The 25621-nt window shown below is 52.6% G+C and overlaps 2 protein-coding genes across 5 annotated transcripts in view; one reads left to right on the top strand and one right to left on the bottom strand.

Moving 5' to 3' along the window:
- Nucleotides 1-25621, bottom strand: part of KLC4 (kinesin light chain 4) — a 364418-nt gene that overhangs the window by 263952 nt on the left and 74845 nt on the right. The gene's annotated exons all lie outside the window — the stretch shown is intronic.
- On the top strand, nt 10223-14089 carry LOC138297172 (collagen alpha-1(II) chain-like). Its single transcript, XM_069236665.1, has 2 exons — nt 10223-10301; nt 10836-14089. Exons 1-2 carry the CDS (start codon nt 10223-10225, stop codon nt 14087-14089), a joined length of 3333 nt encoding a protein of 1110 aa, XP_069092766.1.

Genomic DNA, 25621 nt, shown 5'->3' on the forward strand with positions numbered 1-25621 from the left:
GGTGGCCCATGAGCCACAGGGCTCCCAGGCAATCACTTGGTCGTGGCCCATGTGCAACAGGGCTCCCAGACAGGTACTGTGCGTGGCACACGTACCACAGCACTGCCACGTTTACTTTGTCACGAAGCATACAGGGCTGACCCCCACATCAGACTTTCCCTGCACTGGCCCATGGTGGTCCCAGGCATGGAGTTGAAGTGAGAAATCCCTCAGCGCACCAAGGCCACAGATCTGCTCGTTTCTCAGAAACAAACTGTAGGAAGTTGGCTCTGTATGTGCTATTTCAAAGTAAGGAATAGCATGCACAGAGTCCAAGGGTTCCCCTTAGAGGTAAAATAGTGGTAAAAGAGATAATACTAATGCTCTATTTTGTGGTAGTGTGGTCGCGCAGTAGGCTTATCCAAGGAGTAGTGTTAAGCATTTGTTGTACATACAAATAGACAATAAATGAGGTACACACACTCAGAGACAAATCCAGCCAATAGGTTTTGTTATAGAAAAAATATCTTTCCTTAGTTTATTTTAAGAACCACAGGTTCAAATTTAACATGTAATATCTTGTTTGAAAGGTATTGTAGGTAAGTACATTAGGAACTTTGAATCATTTCAATTGCATGTATACTTTTCAAGTTATTCACAAATAGCTATTTCAAAAGTGGACACTTAGTGCAATTTTCACAGTTCCTGGGGGAGGTAAGTTTTTGTTAGTTTTACCAGGTAAGTAAGACACTTACAGGGTTCAGTTCTTGGTCCAAGGTAGCCCACCGTTGGGGGTTCAGAGCAACTCCAAAGTCACCACACCAGCAGCTCAGGGCCGGTCAGGTGCAGAGTTCAAAGCGGTGCCCAAAACGCATAGGCTAGAATGGAGAGAAGGGGGTGCCCCGGTTCCGGTCTGCTTGCAGGTAAGTACCCGCGTCTTCGGAGGGCAGACCAGGGGGGGTTTTGTAGGGCACCGGGGGGGACACAAGTCCACACAGAAATTTCACCCTCAGCGGCGCGGGGGCGGCCGGGTGCAGTGTAGAAACAAGCGTCGGGTTCGCAATGTTAGTCAATGAGAGATCACGGGATCTCTTCAGCGCTGCAGGCAGGCAAGGGGGGGGTTCCTCGGGGAAACCTCCACCTGGGCAAGGGAGAGGGACTCCTGGGGGTCACTTCTCCAGTGAAAGTTCAGTCCTTCAGGTCCTGGGGGCTGCGGGTGCAGGGTCTATTCCAGGCGTCGGGACTTAGGTTTCAGAGAGTCGCGGTCAGGGGAAGCCTCGGGATTCCCTCTGCAGGCGGCGCTGTGGGGGCTCAGGGGGGACAGGTTTTTGTACTCACAGTATCAGAGTAGTCCTGGGGTCCCTCCTGAGGTGTTGGATCTCCACCAGCCGAGTCGGGGTCGCCGGGTGCAGTGTTGCAAGTCTCACGCTTCTTGCGGGGAGCTGCAGGGTTCTTTCAAGGCTGCTGGAAACAAAGTTGCAGCCTTTCTTGGAGCAGGTCCGCTGTCCTCGGGAGTTTCTTGTCTTTTCGAAGCAGGGGCAGTCCTCAGAGGATGTCTAGGTCGCTGGTCCCTTTGGAAGGCGTCGCTGGAGCAGAGTTCTTTGGAAGGCAGGAGACAGGCCGGTGAGTTTCTGGAGCCAAGGCAGTTGTCGTCTTCTGGTCTTCCTCTGCAGGGGTTTTCAGCTGGGCAGTCCTTCTTCTTGTTGTTGCAGGAATCTAATTTTCTAGGGTTCAGGGTAGCCCTTAAATACTAAATTTAAGGGCGTGTTTAGGTCTGGGGGGTTAGTAGCCAATGGCTACTAGCCCTGAGGGTGGGTACACCCTCTTTGTGCCTCCTCCCAAGGGGAGGGGGTCACAATCCTAACCCTATTGGGGGAATCCTCCATCTGCAAGATGGAGGATTTCTAAAAGTTAGAGTCACCTCAGCTCAGGACACCTTAGGGGCTGTCCTGACTGGCCAGTGACTCCTCCTTGTTATTCTCATTATTTTCTCCGGCCTTGCCGCCAAAAGTGGGGGCCGGGCCGGAGGGGGTGGGCAACTCCACTAGCTGGAGTGTCCTGCGGTGCTGTGACAAAGGGGTGAGCCTTTGAGGCTCACCGCCAGGTGTTACAGCTCCTGCCTGGGGGAGGTGTTAGCATCTCCACCCAGTGCAGGCTTTGTTACTGGCCTCCGAGTGACAAAGGCACTCTCCCCATGGGGCCAGCAACATGTCTCTAGTGTGGCAGGCTGCTGGAACTAGTCAGCCTACACAGATAGTCGGTTAAGTTTCAGGGGGCACCTCTAAGGTGCCCTCTGGGGTGTATTTTGCAATAAAATGTACACTGGCATCAGTGTGCATTTATTGTGCTGAGAAGTTTGATACCAAACTTCCCAGTTTTCAGTGTAGCCATTATGGTGCTGTGGAGTTCGTGTTTGACAAACTCCCAGACCATATACTCTTATGGCTACCCTGCACGTACAATGTCTAAGGTTTTGTTTAGACACTGTAGGGGTACCATGCTCATGCACTGGTACCCTCACCTATGGTATAGTGCACCCTGCCTTAGGGCTGTAAGGCCTGCTAGAGGGGTGTCTTACCTATACTGCATAGGCAGTGAGAGGCTGGCATGGCACCCTGAGGGGAGTGCCATGTCGACTTACTCATTTTGTCCTCACTAGCACACACAAGCTGGCAAGCAGTGTGTCTGTGCTGAGTGAGAGGTCTCCAGGGTGGCATAAGACATGCTGCAGCCCTTAGAGACCTTCCTTGGCATCAGGGCCCTTGGTACTAGAAGTACCAGTTACAAGGGACTTATCTGGATGCCAGGGTCTGCCAATTGTGGATACAAAAGTACAGGTTAGGGAAAGAACACTGGTGCTGGGGCCTGGTTAGCAGGCCTCAGCACACTTTCAATTGTAAACATAGCATCAGCAAAGGCAAAAAGTCAGGGGGCAACCATGCCAAGGAGGCATTTCCTTACACAAACCCTTACTTTTTTTTTTTTTTTCTTAGACACAACAATAAAGCTGAGGGGGTTATCCCGCTTGGCATTACGTTTCTCATGGAGAAATGGTGTGAGGCAAAGCGTTTAACTTGAAATATGGCAAGCAATGGGAATGAGCAGAGATGGAGCCTCTGCCGCCTATAAATTTGCTGCTAAGGCTGCACTTCAATCAGTTTAATTTAATCCCAATTGTTTTCTGACTTGGCGACAGGGACCTTTTACATAGTAATAACAAAATGAGTTAAAACAAACAGGGTTTACACTGATCAAAACTGCTTCAACCTATTCTGAGTGTGAACTACTCCACGATTAACAAAGTAGTGTTATAGGACGTCAAACTTTTAGGGATTTGAGTGTCTCAGAGTCTATAGGAATGCTCAAGCCTACGGGGTCTGAGACACTGCAAGCCATGGAGATGCATGGGGCCATCTGCATGAGCAGCGATCTAGAGATCTTCCAAACCCGCAATGACGCACAACAGCACTGTCCACCTGAAAATGACCTGAGATAAGCCAAACTGACTAACAGTCAAGGACAAGCGGGGTGAACAAGAGACTACCCAAACCTACGGTCACTCACAGTCATGGACAAGTGCAGTGAACAAGAGATCGCCCAAACCTATGATAACTCAGTCATGGACAAGTGTGCTGACAGGAGATCACCCAAACCTACAGTGACTCACAGTCATTGCAAGTGTGCTGAACAAGAGATCACCCAAATCTATGATCACTCACAGTCATGGACAAGTGCAGTGAACAGGAGGCCACCAAAACCTACTATCACTCACAGTCATGGACAAGTGTAGTGAATAAGAGATCACCCAACCTACGGTCACTTACAGTCATGGACAAGTGTGCTGAACAAGAGATCACCCAACCTACGGTCACGGACAAGTGTGCTGCCAAGAGACCACCCAAATATATCACTCACAGTCACGGACAAGTGCTGCACAAGAGATCATCCAACCTACGGTCACTCACAGTCACGGACAAGTGTGCTGGACAAGAGATCACCCAACCTACTATCACTCACAGTCATGGACAAGTGTGCTGCCAAGAGATCATCCAACCTACGGTCACTCATAGTCACGGACAAGTGCGCTGAACAAGAGATCACTGAAACCTACAGTCACGGACAAGTGTACTGCCAAGAGACCACCCAAACCTATCACAGACAAGTGTGCTGAACAAGAGATCAACAAACCGACGATCACTCACAGTCATGGACAAGTGTAGTGAACAAGAGATCACCCAACCTACGGTCACGGACAAGTGTGCTGCCAAGAGACCACCCAAATCTACAACCACTCACAGTCATGGACAAGTGCAGTGAACAAGTGACCACCCAAACCTATGGTCACTCACAGTTATGGACAAGTGCACTGCTCCAGAGTACAGACACTGAACTGGTCACCTGTCCACAGGAGACACTAAACCAGTCCCCAGCCCCAGAGCACAGACACTTTACCAGTCACAGCCCCAGAGCACAGACAATCAACCAGTCACAGTTCCAGAGCACAGAGAGTGAGAACCAGTCACCAGCTCCAAAGGAGACAATGAACCAGTCATAGCACCAGAGCACAGAGACTGAACCAGTCTGCCAGCTTCAGAGCACATACACTGAACAAGTCCACCAGCTCCAGAGCACAGACAGTGAACCAGTCACCAGAGCACAGACAGTGAACCAGTCACAGCTCCAGAGAAGACACTGAACGAGTCACAAGCTCCAGAGCACAAACACTAAACCAGTCACAAGCTCCAGAAAACAGACACTGAACCAGTCATGGCTCCAGAGAACAGACACTGAACCAGTCATGGCTCCAGAGAACAGACACTGAACCAGTCACGGCTCCAGAGAACAGACACTGAACCAGTCACGGCTCCAGAGAACAGACACTGAACCAGTCAGTAGCCCCATAGCGCAGACAGTGAACCAGTCACAAGCTCCAGAGCACAAACACCGAACAAGTCACAGCTCCCCAGCACAGATACTGAAGCAGTCACGCCTACATAGGAGAAACTGAACCAGTCAGAAGCTCCAGAGCACAGAGACTGAACCAGTCACGGCTCCCCAGCATAGACACTGAAGCAGTCATGCCTACATAGGAGACACTGAACCAGTCACCAGCTCCAGAGAACAGACAATGAACCAGTCACCAGCTCCAGAGCACAGGTACTGAACCAATCACAGCTCTGGATGCAGAGACCTTGGTGAGGGGGGTCTGGATGCAAAGACCTGTGTGGGGGGGGGGGGTCTGGATGCAAAGACCTCGGGAGGGGGGATCTGGATGCAAAGACCTTGGGAGGGGGTGGTCTGGATGCAAAGACCTTGGGAGGGGGTGGTCTGGATGCAAAGACCTCAGGGGGTGGGGGGACCTGGATGCAAAGACGTCAGAGGGGGGGATCTGGATGCAAAGACCTCAGGGGGTGGGGGGGCCTGGATGCAAAGACCTGGGGGGGGGGAAGGTTCTGGATGCAAAGACCCCGGGAGGGGGGATCTGGATGCAAAGACCTTGGGAGGGGGTGGTCTGGATGCAAAGACCTTGGGAGGGGGTGGTCTGGATGCAAAGACCTCAGGGGGTGGGGGGACCTGGATGCAAAGACGTCAGAGGGGGGGATCTGGATGCAAAGACCTCTGGAGTTATGGATGCAATGAACTCGGGATGGGGGGTCTGGATGCAACAACCTCGGGGGGGTCTGGATGCAACAACCTCAGGGGGAGGGGTATGGATGCAACGACCTCGGGGAGGGGTTCTGGATGCAATGAACTCGGGGGGGAGGGGGTCTGGATGCAATGAACTCGGGGGGGGGGGAGGGGGTCTGGATGCAATGAACCCCGGGGGGAGGGGGTCTGGATGCAATGAACCCCGGGGGAGGGGGTCTGGATGCAATGAACTCGAGGGGGGGGTCTGGATGCAATGAACTCGGAGGGGGGGGTCTGGATGCAACGACTGGGATGGGTTCTGGATGCAATGACCTGGGGGGGGCTGGATGAAACGACCTGGGGGGGGCTGGATGAAACGACCTGGTGGGGGGGGGGGGTCTGGATGCAACAAACTCAGGGGAGTTGGGGGTCTGGATGCAACAAACTCAGGGGGGTTGGGGGTCTGGATGCAATGAACTCAGGGGGGCTGGAGGGGTCTGGATGCAATGAACTCGGGGGAGGTCTGGATGCAACAACCTCAGGGGTGGGCCTGGATGAAACAACCTTTGGGGCTGGATGAAATGAGCTTGTGGTGTCTGGATGGGGGGGGGGGGGGGGGGGGTCTGGATGTAACGACCTCGTGGGGGGGGGGGGGTCTGGATGCAACGACCTAAGGGGGGGGGGGGGGGGTCTGGATACAACGACCACGGGGGTGCGGGGGATCTGGATGCAGCGACCACGGGGGGATACGGGGATCTGGATGCAACGACCTCGGGGATACGGGGGATTCGGATTCAACGACCTCGGGGGGCCTGAATACAACGACCTAAGGGGGTCTGGAAGCAAAGACCTCTGGGGGTCTGGAATCAAAGAACTCCGGGGGTCGAGAAGCAAAGACCTCAGGGGGTCTGGATACAGGGGTCTCCAATCTTTTTTGTCATAAGAGCTACTTATGATCAATAAAAGCCATACCACGCTACAAAAGTATTTGTGTTTTATTAGTGACCTCACCCGATAAGATTACATTAGTAGCCACCCCATTCGAGATTATTAGCCAGCAGGAAGGTAAACAAGGCTTTGTTCATTTGAAATGTATTTACATAGGGAATACATATTAATTATAGCTTGAATGTCACTGCCACCCAGGTAATAATATTAGTAAGCTGTAAATATATTTTGTTTTTCAACATCAGCTTTTGTGTTCTGAAAATACACTCATTTTCATCTTAAATACACAAATTAAGTATAGATATACTAATTCAGCCAAACAAAAGCTTCTAATTTATTAGGATGGGCTGGACACAGGAGACCTACTTGCAAGAAGCTGGAGATATACCAGGAATTCACGAGCTACTCTTTGGAGAAGCTCTTGAAGCAATGACCTTGGGGGAGGATTGGGGGGTTGTTTGGACAAAACAACCTTGGGGGGGATTGGGGGGGGGGGGGGGTGTAGAGGACAATATGACCTCTGGGGGGTAGGCGCAATGTCCTGGGGGAGGGTGTAGGACGTAATGTCCTGGGGGAGGGTGTAGGATGCAATGACCCCTGGGAGGGTAAGACGCAGTGACTTGACTTCAGGAGGAGTAGGACTCAATGACTTCTGGTTATTGAGTCCTACTCAATAACCAGAAGGGGGGGCGGGGGCTAGGAGGTAATGACGTTTGGAGGGTAGGACGCAGCGACCTTTGGTTAAATAGAGGGATATCCCCAATCATGTCCAGTCTGATGTAGCTGAACCAAATTCACTTCCCCCTATGTGCCCGTAACTTTGTAGACTCCCATGGGCTTTAGGTTCAGGCGTTGGCTTGTGTACTCTCCGTACAGGCATGGGCCCTTCCATGTTCATGAACCCCTCTCTCCCTCTGAGTGATCCACGTACAGGCTTGAGGTAGTAGCTCTAATTCGACGCTTAACAACTACCATCACCCCTCCCCCCCTCAGATTATAGAGTCATTGCTGATGCAGCTCCTGCAGCAGCACCCCCCACCCCCCTCCCCAGATTAGATCAATAAGGAGAAGGGGTGGAAAGGCCGAGCTGTAAATTAAATATTCATGTCATCTCTGATCTGACAAGGGCAGTGCTCCAGCAAGGAAGAGGCAGCAGCAGCACTTTTAGAGGGTGTGGGTGATGGCAGAACCAGCGCACTGCAGAACTCTGTGACCAGAGCACCACACTCCATAGGAACTGGAGAGGCAAAGCCAAAGTAACTACCAGGAACTGAAGGAGAAAAGTTACAGTAACTACCACACACCAGTAAGAACTGGAGGGGCAAAGCCCTAGTAACTGCACCTGCTCCACTAGGAACTGGAAGAGAAACACCAGGGTAACTGCACACGATCCAGTAGGAACAGGAGGGGCAAAGCCAAAGTAATTACCACACCCCAGTAGGAACTGAAGGAGAAAAGTTACAGTAACTACCACGCTCCAGTAGGAAAAGGAGGGGCAAAGCCTGAGTAACTACCACGCTCCAGTAGAACTGGAGGGGAAAAGCCCTAGTAACTACCACACTCCAGCAGGAACTGGAGGGGCAAAGCCCTAGTAACTACCATGCTCCAGTAGCAACTGGAGGGGCAAAGCCCTAGTAACTACCATGCTCCAGTAGCAACTGGAGGGGCAAAGCCCGAGTAACTACCATGCTCCAGTAGCAACTGGAGGGGCAAAGCCCGAGTAACTACCATGCTCCAGTAGCAACTGGAGGGGCAAAGCCCGAGTAACTACCACGCTCCAGTAGAACTGGATGGGCAAAGTTATGGTAACTGCATCTGCTACAGTAGTAACTGTAGGGGGAAAGCCACTGTAACTACCTTGCTCCAGTCCCATAGGAACTGGAGGAGGAGAGCTCAGAGACTGAACCAGTCACCAGCTCCAGAGTAACAAACACTGAACCAGTCACAGCGCCAGAGCATAGTTACTGAACCAATCACAGCTCCACAGCACAGGTACTGAACCAATCACAGCTCCCCAGCACATACACTGAACCAGTCACAGCGCCAGAGCATAGTTACTGAACCAATCACAGCTCCACAGCACAGGTACTGAACCAATCACAGCTCCCCAGCACAGACACTGAACCAGTCACCAGCTCCAGAGCACAAACACTGAACCAGTCACCAGCTCCAGAGCACAAACACTGAACCAGTCACAGCGCCAGAGCACAGACACTGAACCAGTCACCAGAACACAGGTAGTGAACCAATCACAGCTCCACAGCACAGGTACTGAACCACCAGCTACAGAGAACAGACAGTGAACCAGTCACAAGCTACAGAGCACAAACACTGAACCAGTCACAGCTCCACAGCACAGGTACTGAACCAATCACAGCTCCCCAGCACAGGTACTGAACCAGTCATCAGCTCCAGAGCACAGACACTGAACCAGTCAACAGCTCCAGAGCACAGACACTGAACCAGTCATCAGCTCCAGAGCACAGACACTGAACCAGTCATCAGCTGCAGATGACACTGAACCACCAGCTCCAGAGCACAGACACTGAACCAGTCACAGCTCTAGAGCACAGACACTGAACCAGTCACCAGCTCCACAGCACAGGTACTGAACCAATCACAGCTCCCCAGCACAGACACTGAACCAGTCATCAGCTCCAGAGCAGAGACACCGAACCAGTCATCAGCTCCAGAGCACATACACCGAACCAGTCACAGCTGCAGAGGACACTGAACCAGTCACAGCTGCAGATGACACTGAACCAGTCACAGCTGCAGATGACACTGAACCAGTCACAGCTGCAGAGCACAAACACTGAACCAGTCACAGCTGCAGAGCACAGACAGCGAAACTTACACAGTTTTACTACTTTCACCAAGCCTAACTGACCCCATTGTGGCTACACAAGAGGAACGGGGCTCACTCGGAGGCCTGTCCCCGCTGTGGGTTCGACTCCGGCATCCTTTCTCCCTGGAACTGTGGCAAACTACAAGGGTAATGGAGGACGTCCTGAAGACATTGTGGAGAACCACACAGGGGTTGGTAAAGACCTCCACTGAACACTGTAGTTGACTACATCATCCTTTTATGACAATGCTGTAGGGGTGCAAAGCACGTTGATGCCCTGTGTGGTTCTGCGTTCCCCGAGCTATCCCATGTACCTTTTGTGTCAAATGCTAATTAAGACATGTTTTTTTTTCATTAAAAAAACATTCTACCTATGCCCTCGAGTAGCAATCAAGAGGCCACCCCAAACTACAATTACTAGTGGACATTTAGTCTCACAGTTTTGCACAAACACTACACCAATCTCTGTTACGCACTCGTGTCCTTCCTCTCTCACTGTCACACGCATGTGAGATTACACTGTGAGAAACAAATGCGCCTCCTCTCTCACAGCGACACAGAAGCGCACCCCTCATCTGCGTGAGACACAAGGTTAGTTTCCCCTGTGGGGCTGAAGAGATCCTTTCATACCATAGCCTTCCACGCCCATCGCTAGATAGCCCTACCTTATGTATCTCTAGGGAACACTGACCCAGAGGGCCATCCGTGAGTGGGAGCGAGCGGACCCTTCCCAAGAGAACAGCGCCTAGAGCCCTGCACAGGGTCACAGCAGACACAGGAAGCACCAGGCCAGGAGCTGCCCAGAGAAGACACGTGAACATGACCATGTCGGGGCCTGTGTCTAGCCAGAGGAAGGGCGCTCAGAGCACCTGCCTTCTGTCTGCTCCTTACACACACAGTGAGACAAGACTCTCGCTTCTGGGCAGAGCAGTGCAGGTGCTGTGGCCCCGGGGCCCTCTTCTGTGCACAGGAGGCTGGGAGGGCGCCACGCAGTCTATGCAACCACCTGTGATGGGGATGCAGCCAGGTCACCTGCCCCTCCTCCAACCTCGCATTAATATGGACAAGGGGCATTTATCTATGCATCAGGATTTCTACAACGCCCAATACATGAATTATAAAATAAACAGGGCACGCGACTTCTAATTGTAAGGCACGCACCTCATTATAATTTAAACTGTATTCACCACTTCTAATTATAACGGACAATGCACACATTATCATAATTATCTAATTATGCTGAACTTATGGCAGAAGAAATCTAGAGGAGGAGAGAACATGGTGGCCGGCTAACGTGGGCCGCGGAGGGGCTGCTGTGCCGGTCGCTGAGCGCGTACATGTCGCGCTCCGGTTCTTCTTTTATGTAATAAACGAAACGCAGAAATAGGAGGCATAGTAATAAATAAAAGATAACTTACCCCGGAGGGGACAGCTGCAATTTTCAGTCCTGCGATATGGACGCGGGCGCTGCCAGGACTCCCCTCCGGGGGAGCGCACAAGCGACAGGACTCCCCTCCGGGGGAGCGAGGGAAGAGTCCGCACAAGCGACAGGACTCCCCTCCGGGGGAGCGCACAAGCGACAGGACTCCCCTCCGGGGGAGCGAGGGAAGAGTCCGCACAAGCGACAGGACTCCCCTCCGGGGGAGCGCACAAGCGACAGGACTCCCCTCCGGGGGAGCGAGGGAAGAGTCCGCACAAGCGACAGGACTCCCCTCCGGGGGAGCGAGGGAAGAGTCCGCACAAGCGACAGGACTCCCCTCCGGGGGAGCGAGGGAAGAGTCCGCACAAGCGACAGGACTCCCCTCCGGGGGAGCGAGGGAAGAGTCCGCACAAGCGACAGGACTCCCCTCCGGGAGAGCGAGGGAAGAGTCCGCACAAGCGACAGGACTCCAGGACTCCCCTCCGGGGGAGCGAGGAAAGAGTCCGCACAAGCGACAGGACTCCCCTCCGGGGGAGCGAGGGAAGAGTCCGCACAAGCGACAGGACTCCCCTCCGGAGGAGCGCACAAGCGACAGGACTCCCCTCCGGGGGAGCGAGGGAAGAGTCCGCACAAGCGACAGGACTCCCCTCCGGGGGAGCGAGGGAAGAGTCCGCACAAGCGACAGGACTCCCCTCTGGGGGAGCGCACAAGCGACAGGACTCCCCTCCGGGGGAGCGAGGGAAGAGTCCGCACAAGCGACAGGACTCCCTTCCGGGGGAGCGAGGAAAGAGTCCGCACAAGCGACAGGACTCCCCTCCGGGGGAGCGCACAAGCGACAGGACTCCCCTCCGGGGAGCGAGGGAAGAGTCCGCACAAGCGACAGGACTCCCTTCCGGGGGAGCGAGGGAAGAGTCCGCACAAGCGACAGGACTCCCCTCCGGGGGAGCGCACAAGCGACAGGACTCCCCTCCGGGGGAGCGAGGGAAGAGTCCGCACAAGCGACAGGACTCCCCTCCGGGGGAGCGAGGGAAGAGTCCGCACAAGCGACAGGACTCCCCTCTGGGGGAGCGCACAAGCGACAGGACTCCCCTCCGGGGGAGCGAGGGAAGAGTCCGCACAAGCGACAGGACTCCCTTCCGGGGGAGCGCACAAGCGACAGGACTCCCCTCCGGGGGAGCGAGGGAAGAGTCCGCACAAGCGACAGGACTCCCTTCCGGGGGAGCGCACAAGCGACAGGACTCCCCTCCGGGGGAGCGAGGGAAGAGTCCGCACAAGCGACAGGACTCCCCTCCGGGGGAGCGAGGGAAGAGTCCGCACAAGCGACAGGACTCCCCTCCGGGGGAGCGAGGGAAGAGTCCGCTTTCCGGGGGAGCGCACAAGCGACAGGACTCCCCTCCGGGGGAGCGAGGGAAGAGTCCGCACAAGCGACAGGACTCCAGGACTCCCCTCCGGGGGAGCGAGGGAAGAGTCCGCACAAGCGACAGGACTCCCCTCCGGGGGAGCGAGGGAAGAGTCCGCACAAGCGACAGGACTCCCCTCCGGGGGAGCGAGGGAAGAGTCCGCACAAGCGACAGGACTCCCTTCCGGGGGAGCGCACAAGCGACAGGACTCCCCTCCGGGGGAGCGAGGGAAGAGTCCGCACAAGCGACAGGACTCCAGGACTCCCCTCCGGGGGAGCGAGGGAAGAGTCCGCACAAGCGACAGGACTCCCCTCCGGGGGAGCGAGGGAAGAGTCCGCACAAGCGACAGGACTCCCCCTCCGGGGGAGCGAGGGAAGAGTCCGCACAAGCGACAGGACTCCCTCCGGGGGAGCGCACAAGCGACAGGACTCCCCTCCGGGGGAGCGAGGGAAGAGTCCGCACAAGCGACAGGACTCCCCTCCGGGGGGAGCGCACAAGCGACAGGACTCCCCTCCGGGGGAGCGAGGGAAGAGTCCGCACAAGCGACAGGACTCCCCTCCGGGGGAGCGAGGGAAGAGTCCGCACAAGCGACAGGACTCCAGGACTCCCCTCCGGGGGAGCGAGGGAAGAGTCCGACAAGCGACAGGACTCCCCTCCGGGGGAGCGAGGGAAGAGTCCGCACAAGCGACAGGACTCCCCTCCGGGGGAGCGAGGGAAGAGTCCGCACAAGCGACAGGACTCCCCTCCGGGGGAGCGCACAAGCGACAGGACTCCCCTCCGGGGGAGCGAGGGAAGAGTCCGCACAAGCGACAGGACTCCCCTCCGGGGGAGCGAGGAAAGAGTCCGCACAAGCGACAGGACTCCAGGACTCCCCTCCGGGGGGAGCGAGGGAAGAGTCCGCACAAGCGACAGGACTCCAGGACTCCCCTCCGGGGGAGCGAGGGAAGAGTCCGCACAAGCGACAGGACTCCAGGACTCCCCTCCGGGGGAGCGAGGAAAGAGTCCGCACAAGCGACAGGACTCCAGGACTCCCCTCCGGGGGGAGCGAGGAAAGAGTCCGCACAAGCGACAGGACTCCAGGACTCCCCTCCGGGGGAGCGAGGAAAGAGTCCGCACAAGCGACAGGACTCCAGGACTCCCCTCCGGGGGAGCGAGGGAAGAGTCCGCACAAGCGACAGGACTCCAGGACTCCCCTCCGGGGGAGCGAGGAAAGAGTCCGCACAAGCGACAGGACTCCAGGACTCCCCTCCGGGGGAGCGAGGAAAGAGTCCGCACAAGCGACAGGACTCCAGGACTCCCCTCCGGGGGGAGCGAGGGAAGAGTCCGCACAAGCGACAGGACTCCCCTCCGGGGGAGCGCACAAGCGACAGGACTCCCCTCCGGGGGGAGCGAGGGAAGAGTCCGCACAAGCGACAGGACTCCCCTCCGGGGGAGCGAGGGAAGAGTCCGCACAAGCGACAGGACTCCCCTCCGGGGGGAGCGCACAAGCGACAGGACTCCCCTCCGGGGGAGCGAGGAAAGAGTCCGCACAAGCGACAGGACTCCCCTCCGGGGGAGCGCACAAGCGACAGGACTCCCCTCCGGGGGAGCGAGGAAAGAGTCCGCACAAGCGACAGGACTCCCCTCCGGGGGAGCGAGGGAAGAGTCCGCACAAGCGACAGGACTCCCCTCTGGGGGAGCGCACAAGCGACAGGACTCCCCTCCGGGGGAGCGAGGAAAGAGTCCGCACAAGCGACAGGACTCCCCTCCGGGGGAGCGAGGGAAGAGTCCGCACAAGCGACAGGACTCCCCTCCGGGGGAGCGCACAAGCGACAGGACTCCCCTCCGGGGGAGCGAGGGAAGAGTCCGCACAAGCGACACTGCTGACAGGGCGACGCAGTATTTGCTGGAGAGGAAGCCTTGGGGGGAAACTGGTCCCTTACTCCAACTGCACCATAAAAAGAGGTATTTGGTCCTTGCAGGGGGGTGGGGGGGGTTTGTTGCTCCTAAGTCTCCTCTTTTATTCTCCCCCCCCCCCCCCCCCCCCGGGGTGGATCTTAGTATGCAGAGTATTCGGGAGTAGAATTTGGGTAAGAGGAAAGGAGGAGGTGGAGCTGGGAAGAAAGGAGTTCTGTTCTATTCATTAAGAAGTGCTAAGAAGAGCCCTAGTACGAGGGGGATTTCGGCCCCTCAGGTTGCCCCCCCTCCCATAAAAGGAATTGGAGATCTAGCAAGTTGTCAACGGTGGATGACCAGGAAATAAGAGATAAAGATACCACCAGGCACACAGGGGTGGCTGTGCCAAACTCAGGATACTCAGAATCTGCTCTTAAACAAAGCGAGGATTACACAGTCTCTAAGAACATATTTTAAAGTTTTGCCCGGCACGCAGGCAAAGGAGATGGAGGTTGAAAGGTACAGGAATCCTGATTCCTCAGCAAGGAGTGTAGAGGACAGCCAGGTTCTGCAAATTGAGGATTCTCCCAATAGATTCCAACTGCTAGAAGCGGATAATCTGCACCAGAGTAATAACAGTGGGACTTCTAGTCAAGATGATGGGGCAATTGTTCCTAAAGGGATTTCTACCTTTCATCAGCAGGATTCAGAGATAAGGGGGAGGCATGGTGGAGAAGGGGGATCTACAACAGGAAGTGGTCGCTTCCCCCCATAGGCAGGCCCGTAAATGATGTACCTCTTGTTCAGTCTATTGCAGGGATGATACAAGACTTAGCGGTGGAGGTTAGGGGAAGCTTCGAGATTTCGAATTCAAATCAGAAAGAGATAAGAGGCTTATATGAAACTCTTGGGCAGAAATTTGATGATCTTGCAGAACGAACGGCTGCCCTGGAAATCAAAGTTTCTGATCTAAGGAGAGCCACAGAAGAGAACAGGGAGGCAATTTATCAAGTGAAATTGGGGGAGGAAAACCTACAAGTAAAACTTCAAATGATGGACAATAGATTGAGGAGGAATAACCTGAGGTTTTTAAAAGTCCTGGAAGATTTGGAAGATGGGGATTTGAAGAGTTTGGTCGTTCACCTGATTAAACAAGGCACTCAGGTTGAAGATAATGAAGACTTGCTAAAAGATATTCAGTGGGTGCATAGGGATCCTTTTAGGAAAACCCCCAATAGGGATAAACCTAGAGACATTCTGGCCTGCTTCCATACCTATGCCATCAAAGAGCGTATTTTGGCTGCCGCACTAAAGAAAAAGACTAACAGCTGAGGGCATCTGCTTTGAGATCAGATCAGATCTGACTTCTGAGACACTGAACAAACAGTGGGAGTTAGGGAAAAGAACTGATTTTTGAAGCGGCGAGGGGCTACGGCCCAGTTGAAATTCTCTGCTTCCTTGAGGGTGATGGCAAATAATAAAATGTATACATTTAGTGATACTAGAGAGGTAGATGGTCTGATTAAGACAATGGACAAGGATTATCAGCCGTTGGGTGAAGGAGCACGGTATTCTTATAGTTGATTTTGGACCAGGAGGAGCCTCCCACGGTGATCTCGCCGCATGAGGAGACAGGATGGGTGCTCTCAGGAAAATGGTGATAGGGTTTCTGGTGTATCCGTTATGAAATGGCTGTCTTTAACAATCGCTAGGGGTGTGGGTAGAGTGTGTGGAAAGCAGGAAAAGAGGATGAAGAATAATGAATTAAGGCTTCTGTCTTGGAATGTTAATGGTTAAAGGGTAAGGGGCAGGCAAAAGAGGTTAGTCCAATATTGTAGGGATGGCCAAGCCATGGTGATAATTTTGCAAGAAACGTACCTTGTAACACCTTGCAGTAACTTGTTTAAGTCCCTTGGGTGGGTCCATTACAGCTTATGTTCTACTCAGGTGGGGGCGGTAAAGGGGTGGCTATATTAGTTAAAAACCATCCTGAGATCTCTTTTCAGGGAGGACTAATGGATAAAGCTGGTAGGTGAGTAATAGAAAGTTTGCTGGCTTTCAATCAGCGTTTTACTTTGGTGGGTTATTACGGTCCAAATAGGGATGATGTTCAGCCCCTGCGAAAGCTGAGATTTTAATATAGTGTTGAATTATGATCTCAATAGGTCAAAGGCGAAAATGAATGAGAAGATGAGATCCCAGGTGATTAACATGATGTCCCATTTTGGGCTACATGATGTTTGGAAGGAGGTGATAGGAACAAGGCAGGGGTACACGTTTAATAATAAGAAGTATAAACATAATTCTAGGATTGATTACGTATTAGTTGACGGGAGAATGAGAGAGAGTGTTGAAAAGATATCGCATGTTGGAGCACACTTATCAGATCACTCAGCAGTGAGCGTGAGCTTTAAGCTCAGATGGAATAATGTACGGACCAGATGGAAGCTCAATAGAACTCTACTCCTAGATGAAGATATTGTGGCAGATTTGAAAAAGGATACAGAAGAATTTTTTAAGTTAAATGTTGGATCAGCATCACCAGAGGTGGTTTGGGATGCTTATAAAGCCTTTTTGAGAGGTAAACTGATGAGAGTAGCCTCCTTTAAAAATAAAACATATTTTAAGAACAAGATTAGCGTCTTGGAAGAACGTATACAATCAGTAGAAAAAGAGCTGATAGATAAAAAGGGCCAGGAAGAAGAAAAGGAACTAGCCAAGTTACTCCAAGAATCCAGAAACGAGCTTGTAGCTCTAATAGATAAGAGAATCAAGGAAAGATGTGAAGCCAATAGGATGACCTTTTTCGAATACGGGGAAAATTGCGGGAAAATACTAGCTTGGCAAATAAAATCAAAACAGATGAGGAATAAAGTGGTGGAGATTCAGGGGGAAAAAATAAGGAGCCCCTGTAAAGGGAATAAGGAAATAGAAGAGGCGTTTCGGGATTATTTTAAGGATCTTTATACAGAGAGGTTGGAGGTACCTTTAGGCTCGGTTCAGACCTGGCTACAAGGTGTAGATCTCATTGCCCTGGAAGAAGAGGATGAGGATAGAGATATTTTGAATGAAGGAATTAATCAGGCCGAAGTGGAAGATGCGATCTGTTCCAAGAAATTATAAAGCTTAGAGGATAGCATAACTAAGGTTTTTGCAGTACTGTGTGATAGTATTTGTAAGGGGGGGGCAAGGCTCTCCCCCTCCTGGAGGGAGGCAACAATTACCCTGATATTAAAGCCAGGGAAAGACCCCACATGCTGCAAGTCATACAGACCAATCTCCCTATTGAATTCCGATCATAACATTTTTGCAAATCTTTTAGCGAGAAGAACGGTGGTGGGAAAACTGACCCAAGTAGATCAAAAGGGGTTTGTAAAGAGTAGATATCTACATGAGCTAACGCATAGTTTGATAGGGGCTATAGATTTGGCAAGTACATGTAAGGTACCCCTAGCGGTTGTGATGATTGATGCGGCTAAGGCTTTTGACATGGTTAATTGGGCTTACTTGACTACTCTGTGAGTCCCTCAACTTGGGTAGTAGGTTTATAATGGTAGTACGTTTGATAAATCATAACCCTGTGGCTAGAATTTTAGTTAATGGCTCCTTAACAAGGGGAACAAGACAGGGATGTCCCCTATCCCCTCTATTATTTAACCTATATATATATATATATAGAATCCCTGCCTTGTAAAATTAGAAGTAATCCGATGATACTCCCATTTCAGTGTGGGAACTGGCATAGCAATGTAGCCCTATATGCAGACGACCTGATGGTTTATACGGGTAATTTAAAGCAATGACTGCCTGTTTTGGAAGAGTTGATAATGCAATTTGGGGGAATTGCTGGGTATGCGGTTAATAAAAGCAAAACCGAAGTCATGGGTTGGAATATACCCAAGAATATGTCCGTGGGGACTGCTAAAATGAGCAGAGTTGAAATATTTGGGCATCACAATAATAAATGATCTGGGGGGGGATAGCTGAAAAAAACTTTGGGAGAGTGATGACTGAGTGGGCTAATCTGCCTCTTAAGATACTAGAAAGGGTCAATTTGATTAAAATGATGCTTCTGCCAAAAATGCTATTTATCTTTAATGCTATACCACGAGATTTGATAAAGAAAGGATGAACAAATTTCAAGGCAAGGTCAGTAGTTTTATGTGGATAATAAGGGTGTGCGAACAGCATGGAAGAAGTTGAGGGGGAGGAAAGAGAAAGGTGGGTTAGCACTAACGGACTTACAACTCTATGTATGGGCAACTTTCATAAAAAATATGAGGAGGGCCTGCGGTGGAGCTACAACCTCTGAATTAGGGCTGATTTAAAAAGAAATGATGAAATTTGAGAATGTTGTAGAGGAGGGCTTTTTGCAGAAATTCGGGGATCCAAAATGTTTCAAGAAGGTGAGATTCAGATTATTGGTGGACTCAGCAAATACTTGGTATGAGTTGAGAAGGGGCACCAATTTGCCATATTATAGCAAATATGCCCCCATATGGAACTCACCGGGTTCGCCAGAGTGGACAAAGGATGTTCTGGCTGTTCCTCTGAGGGAGGCCGGGTTGTGGCAATGGGGGAAGTTGTGTACTGTAGAGGCCTTGATTCCTTCTAGTGATCTCCTAAGGGACACAGCAGGGAACTTATCTAAATTTAAGTATTGGCAAATAAGGTGCTGGGTGAAAGACATCAAAGGAGTGGGTGGCAAAAATCTGGTGGAGACTACTCCAGAAGGGTGATATGGAAAAAGAAAGAACTAGTAAGATGGTAATGGACACTCCTCGATACGATAGACGGTGAATCTCCTAAGCCGGAAGCCATCTGGAAAGAACATCTGCCAGGAGTACAGATAACAGAGTTGTGGAAAGTATCTATAGCTTTGTTGTATTCTACAGTTAAACCGGCTTGTTTAAGAAGGAACCATCTATTTACAATTCATAGGGTTTTTTGGACCCCCGAAAAACTGTCAAAACTGAAGTCGGGTAGTAAGGCTTGCTGCCGGAAATGTGGTGTCGAATCTGTAGGTGACTTGCATATGTTTGTGGAATGCCCTCACCTACTCCGATTTTGGACAGAGGTTGGTGAATTGTATTAATCAGATTCTATCCTTGAAGTGTAAGGTAAGCCCCTCTCTGATTATTTTTGGTTGAATACAGGGAGATAGTAGGATTAAAAAAGACAGTGTCAAGTTGCTATTCTATATGATACTGTTGGCTAGAAGAGAGATAAGTAAGAAATGGATTAGCCCGTTGCCCCCAACGATGGTGGAATGGAAAGACTCAGTAATGTACAATCTAGTATGTGACACCAAAGGGAGAGGAATAAGTGAGAAGAGTTCTGAGTTCTGGAAGCCGTTAATAAATTGGTTTGCTGAACAGTTAAATTGGTCCTATGATTACACATTCAAGAGTCCAAAGGAACAAGTTGCTCAACTTTCCAGAGGGTTACCCTGCCCAGAGATGGACTGTTCCCTGGTCTGAAAGTCTTATTTGTTAATTGATATAGAAGGAATCCATCTTGGTTTTGTTTTGTTAGATGTCTCAGACCACGGGATTAAAAGAATGCGGACCAAAAAAGTTTTTTTTTTAAATCTAGTTATAATGTAAACACCATACAAAATGTCTCGCAAACCACTCATATTCCTACAGCACACACTAGACTATAATGATCCCACCACACTAACTTCAGCAGTGAACTTCAGCAGCTTGGCATGAACATTCACTGGCACACCAGCAAGACAAAACACACAACACACAGCACCAGCGACACAACACACATGACCAGTGACACAACGTCAAAATAACCCACAGGATAGCTGGATGAGGTGACCTCTGGGGTCCAGATGCAAAGACCTCTAGGGGTTCGGAAGCAAAGACCCCTGGGGGTCCGGATGCAAAGACCTCTGGGGGGTCCGGATGCAAAGACCTCTGGGGGGTCCGGATGCAAAGACCTCTGGGGGGTCCGGATGCAAAGACCTCTGGGGGGTCCGGATGCAAAGACCTCTGGGGGGTCCGGATGCAAAGACCTCTGGGGGGTCCGGATGCAAAAACCTCTGGATGCAAAGTCCTCTGGGGGTGTGAAAGACAAGACATCTGGGGGTCCGGATGCAAAGAACTTGGGGGGGGAATGCAAAGACCTCGGGAGAGGGGATCTGGATGCAAAGACCTCAGGGGGTGGGGGGGTTCTGGATGCAAAGACTTCAGAGGGTGGGGGGGGTCTGGATGCAAATACTTGAGGGGGGTGGTCTGGATGCAAAGACCTCGGGGTCTGGATGCAATGACTTCTGGGGGGGTGGATGCAAAGACCTCTGGGGGGAGGGGGGGGGGGTCTATATGCAAGGAACTCTGGGGGGGGGGGGAGTCTGGATGCAACAACCTCGGGGGGAGGGGTATAGATGCAACGACCTCGGGGGAGGAGTATAGATGCAATGAACTCGGGGGGGGGGGAGAGGGTCTGGATGCAATGAACTCGGGGGGGTCTGGATGCAACAACCTCGGGGGGGAAGGGTATTGATGCAATAACATCAGGGGAGGTCTGGATGCAATGAACTCGGGGGCGTCCTGGATGCAATGAACTCGGGGGGGGGGTCTGGATGCAATGAACCCGGGGGGTATGGATGCAATGAACTCGACGGGGGGGTCTGGATGCAATGAACTCGACGGGGGGGTCTGGATGCAATGAACTCGACGGGGGGGTCTGGATGCAATGAACTCGACGGGGGGGGGTCTGGATGCAATGAACTCGGGGGGGGTCTGGATGCAATGAACTCGGAGGAGGGTCTGGATGCAACGACCCTGGGGGGGGAGGGGGCTGGATGCAACGACCTTTGGGGGGGGGGGGGTGGATGCAATGAACTCGGGGGGGGTCTGGATGCAATGAACTCGGGGGGGGGTCTGGATGCAATGAACTCGGGGGGGGGGTCTGGATGCAATGAACTCGGCGGAGGGTCTGGATGCAATGAACTCGGCGGAGGGTCTGGATGCAACGACCTGGGGGTGGCTGGATGCAACAAACTCAGGGGGGGCTGGATGCATTGAACTCTGGGGGGTCTGGATGTAAGGACCTCTGGGGGGTCTGGATGTAAGGACCTCTGGGGGGGTCAGGATGTAAGGACCTCTGGGGGGGTCAGGATGTAAGGACCTCTGGGGGGGTCAGGATGCAATGAACTCGGGGGATGGGGTCTGGATGCAATCAACTCAGGGGAAGTGGGGGCTCTAGATGCAACGAACTCGGGGTGGGGTGGTCTGGATGAAATTAACTCGGGATGGGGTGGTCTGGATGCAAGGACCTCTAGGGGGTGGATGCAAAGACCTCTGGGGAGGGTCTGGATGCAATGAACTGGGGGGGGGGGTTGGATGCAACAACCTCGGGGGAGGGGTATGGATGCAACAACCTCAGGGGGGTCTGGATGCAATGAACTCGGGGTGGGAGAGGGTCTGGATGCAATGAACTCGGGGGTGTCTGGATGCAACAATCTCGGGGGAAGGGTATGGATGCAACAACATCAGGGGGGTCTGGATGCAATGAACTCGGTGGGGGGGTCTGAATGCAACAAACTCAGTGGGTGGGGGGGTCTGGATACAACAAACTCAGGGGGTGGGGGGTCTGGATGCAACAAACCCGGAGTGGGGGGTCTGGATGCAACAAACCCGGAGTGGGGGGTCTGGATGCAACAAACCCGGAGTGGGGGGTCTGGATGCAACAAACCCGGGGTGGGGGGTCTGGATGCAACAAACCCGGGGTGGGGGGTCTGGATGCAACAAACCCGGGGTGGGGGGTCTGGATACAACAAACTCGGGGTGGGGGGTCTGGATACAACAAACTCGGGGTGGGGGGTCTAGATACAACAAACTCAGGGTGGGGGGGTCTGGATGCAACAAACTCGGGGTGGGGGGTCTGGATGCAACAAACTCGGGGTGGGGGGTCTGGATGCAACAAACTCGGGGTGGGGGTCTGGATGCAACAAACTCGGGTGGGGGGGGTCTGGATGCAATGAACTCAGGGGAAGGGGTCTGGATGCAATGAACTCGGGGGGTCTGGATGCAACAACCTCGGGCAGGGGGTCTGGATGTAACAACCTCGGGCAGGGGGGTCTGGATGCAATGACTTCGGGGGAGGGGGGGTCTGGATGCAACGACCTCGGGGGAGGGGGGGTCTGGATGCAACGACCTCGGGGGAGGGGTCTGGGGGAAACGACCTGGTGAAGGGGGAGGTCTGCATGCAACGACCTCTGGGGGGGGGTCTGGAAGCAACAAACTCGGGGGGGGGGTCTGGATGCAATGAACTCGGGGGGGTCTGGATGCAATGAACTCGGGGGGGATTTGGGGGTCTGGATGCAATGAACTTGGGGGGGTCTGGATGCAACAACCTCTGGACAAAGGAAAGGGGAGTGACCACTCCCCTGACCAGCACCTCCCAGGGGAGGTGTCCAGAGCTCCTCCGGTGTGTCCCAGACCTCTGCCATCTTGGATGCAGAAGTGTGAGGGCACCATGGACAGCTCTAAGTGGCCAGTGCCAGCAGGTGACGTCAGAGACCCCTCCTGATAAGTGATTACCTTTCTCTGTAGCCAATCCTCCACTGTGGCCTATTTAAGGTCTCTCCTGTGGGTTTCTCACCAGATAACGAATGCAAGAGCTCACCAGAGTTCCTCTGCACTTCCCTCTTTGACGTCTGCCAAGGATCGACCGCTGACTGCTCCAGGATGCCTGCAAAACCGCAACAAAGTTGCAAGAAGACTACCAGCAACATTGTAGCGCCTCATCCTGCCGGCTTTCTCGACTGTTTCCTGGTGGTGCAGGCTCTGAGGGATGTCTGCCTTCACCCTGCACTGGAAGCCAAGAACAAATCTCCAGTGGGTCGACGGAATCTCCCCCTGCTAATGCAGGCACCAAACTTCTGCATCACCGGTCCTCTGGGTCCCCTCTCATCCTGACGAGCGTGGTCCCTGGAACACAGGAGCTGGGTCCAAGTGTCCCCGACAGTCCAGAGGCCCTTCTGTCCAAATTTGGTGGAGGTAAGTCCTTGCCTCCCCACGCCAAACAGTAATCCTGTGTACTGCGTGAACTGCAGCGGCTCGGGCTTCTGTGCACTTTTGCAAGACTTCCTTCATGCACAGCCTAGCCCAGGTCCCCAGCACTCCGTCCTGCATTGCCCAACTCGCTGAGTTGGACTTCAACGTCGTGGGACCCTCCTTTGTTGTTCTGAGTAGACCGTCGTCCTCAGATCTTCTAAGTGCCTGTTCAGGTGCTTCTACAGGTGCTGCCTACTTCTGCGTTGGCTGTGTTGCTGAGCACCCCCTCTGTCTCCTCCTCCAAGGGGCGACTTCCTGGTCCTTCCTGGGCCCTGGCAGCACCCAAAATCCTCAACCGCGACTCTTGCAGCTAGCAAGGCTTGTTTGCAGTCTTTCTGCATGGAAATAACTCTGCAGCCTCCAGCACGCTGTGGGACATCTTCTGACCAAAGGAGAAGTTCCTGGCATTTTCCGTTGTTGCAGAATCTTCGGCTTCTTCCACCCGGAGGCAGCCCTTTTGCACCTTCATCCGGGGTTTAAAGGGCTCCTGCCCCCCCTGGAAACTTGTGTGACTCTTGGATTTGGTCCCCTTCCTTTTCAGGTCCAGGAATCTGTCTTCAGTGCTTTGCAATCAGTTGTTGTCCTTGCAGAATCGCCCTATCTTGGCTTTACTGTCTTTCTGGGGTAGTAGGGTAACTTTACTCCTACTTTTCAGGGTCTTGGGTGGGGTATCTTGGACACCCTTAGTGTTTTCTTACACTCCCAGCGACCCTCTACACACTACACTAGGCCTGGAGTCTATTTGTGGTTCGCATTCCACTTTTGGAGTATATGGTTTGTGTTGCCACTAGGCCTATTTCTCCCTATTGCATTCTATTGTGTTCTACATTGTTTGCACTACTTTTCTAACTGTTACTTACCTGATTTTGGTTTGTGTGTGTATATTTTGTGTATATTACTAACCTCCTAAGGGAGTATATCCTCGGAGATACTTTTGGCATATTGTCACTAAAATAAAGTACCTTTATTTTTAGGAACTATGAGTATTGTGTTTTCTTATGATATAGTGCTAAGTGATAAAAGTGGTATGGTAAGAGCTTTGCAGGTCTCCTAGTTCAGCCTAAGCTGCTCTGCTATAACTACCTCTATCAGCCTAAGCTGCTAGAAACACCTCTATTCTACTATTAAGGGATAACTGGACCTGGCACAGGGTGTAAGTACCACAAGATACCCACTATAAGCCAGGCCAGCTTTCTACAATGACTTCTGGAGGGTAGGACGCAGTGACCCTTGGATAAATAGAAGGATATACCCAATCATGTCTGTCTGATGTAGCTGAACCAATTTCATATCCCCCTATGTGCCCGTAACTCTGTAGACTCCCATGGGCTTTAAGTTCTGGCCTTGGCTCGTGTACTCTCCGTACAGGCCTGGGCCCTTCCATGTTCATGAACCCCTCTCTCCCTCTGAGTGTTCCACGTACAGGCTTGAGGTAGTAGCTCTCATTCGATGCTTAAAAACTACCATCACCTCTCTCCCCCCTCAGATTATAGAGTCATTGCTGATGCAGCTCCTGCAGCCCCCCCAGATTAGATCAATAAGGAGAAGGGGTGGAAAGGCCGAGCTGTAAATTAAACATTCATGTCATCTCTGATCTGACAAGGGCAGTGCTCCAGCAAGGAAGAGGTAGCAGCAGCACTTTTAGAGGGTGTGGGTGATGGCAGAACCAGCGCACTGCAGAACTCTGTGACCAGAGCACCACACTCCATAGGAACTGGAGAGGCAAAGACAAAGTAACTACCAGGAACTGAAGGAGAAATGTTACAGTAACTACCACACTCCAGTAGGAACTGGAGGGGCAAAGCCTGAGTAACTACCACGCTCCAGTAGGAACTGGAGGGGCAAAGCCCTAGTAACTGCACCTGCTCCACTAGGAACTGGAAGAGAAACACCAGGGTAACTGCACACGATCCAGTAGGAACAGGAGGGGCAAAGCCCGAGTAACTTCCACGCTCCAGTAGAACTGGAGGGGAAAAGCCCTAGTAACTACCACACTCCAGCAGGAACTGGAGGGGTAAAGTCATGGCAACTGCATCTGCTACAGTAGTAACTGCAGGGGGAAAGCCACTTTAACTACCTCGCTCCAGTCCCATAGGAACTGGAGGAGGAGAGACCCAGTAACTGCATTAGCTCCAGCTGCACATCCATCTAATGTTCACTCTCCACTCACTGCCACTGCTCATCAATCTACGGTTCACTGTCTACTGACCGCCGCTGCACATCCATCTAATGTTCACTCTCCACTGACCGTCGATGCACATCAATCTACTGTTCACTCTCCACTGACTGCCCCTGCACATCAATCTACTGCTCACTCTCCACTGACCGTCGATGCACATCAATCTACTGTTCACTCTCCACTGACTGCCCTTGCACATCATTCTACTGTTCACACTCCACTTACCACCGCAGCACATCAATCTACTGTTCACTCTCCACTGACCGTCGATGC

Source organism: Pleurodeles waltl, chromosome 5 (assembly GCF_031143425.1).
Source record: "Pleurodeles waltl isolate 20211129_DDA chromosome 5, aPleWal1.hap1.20221129, whole genome shotgun sequence".
In the NCBI taxonomy this organism is placed as follows: Eukaryota; Metazoa; Chordata; class Amphibia; order Caudata; family Salamandridae; genus Pleurodeles; species Pleurodeles waltl.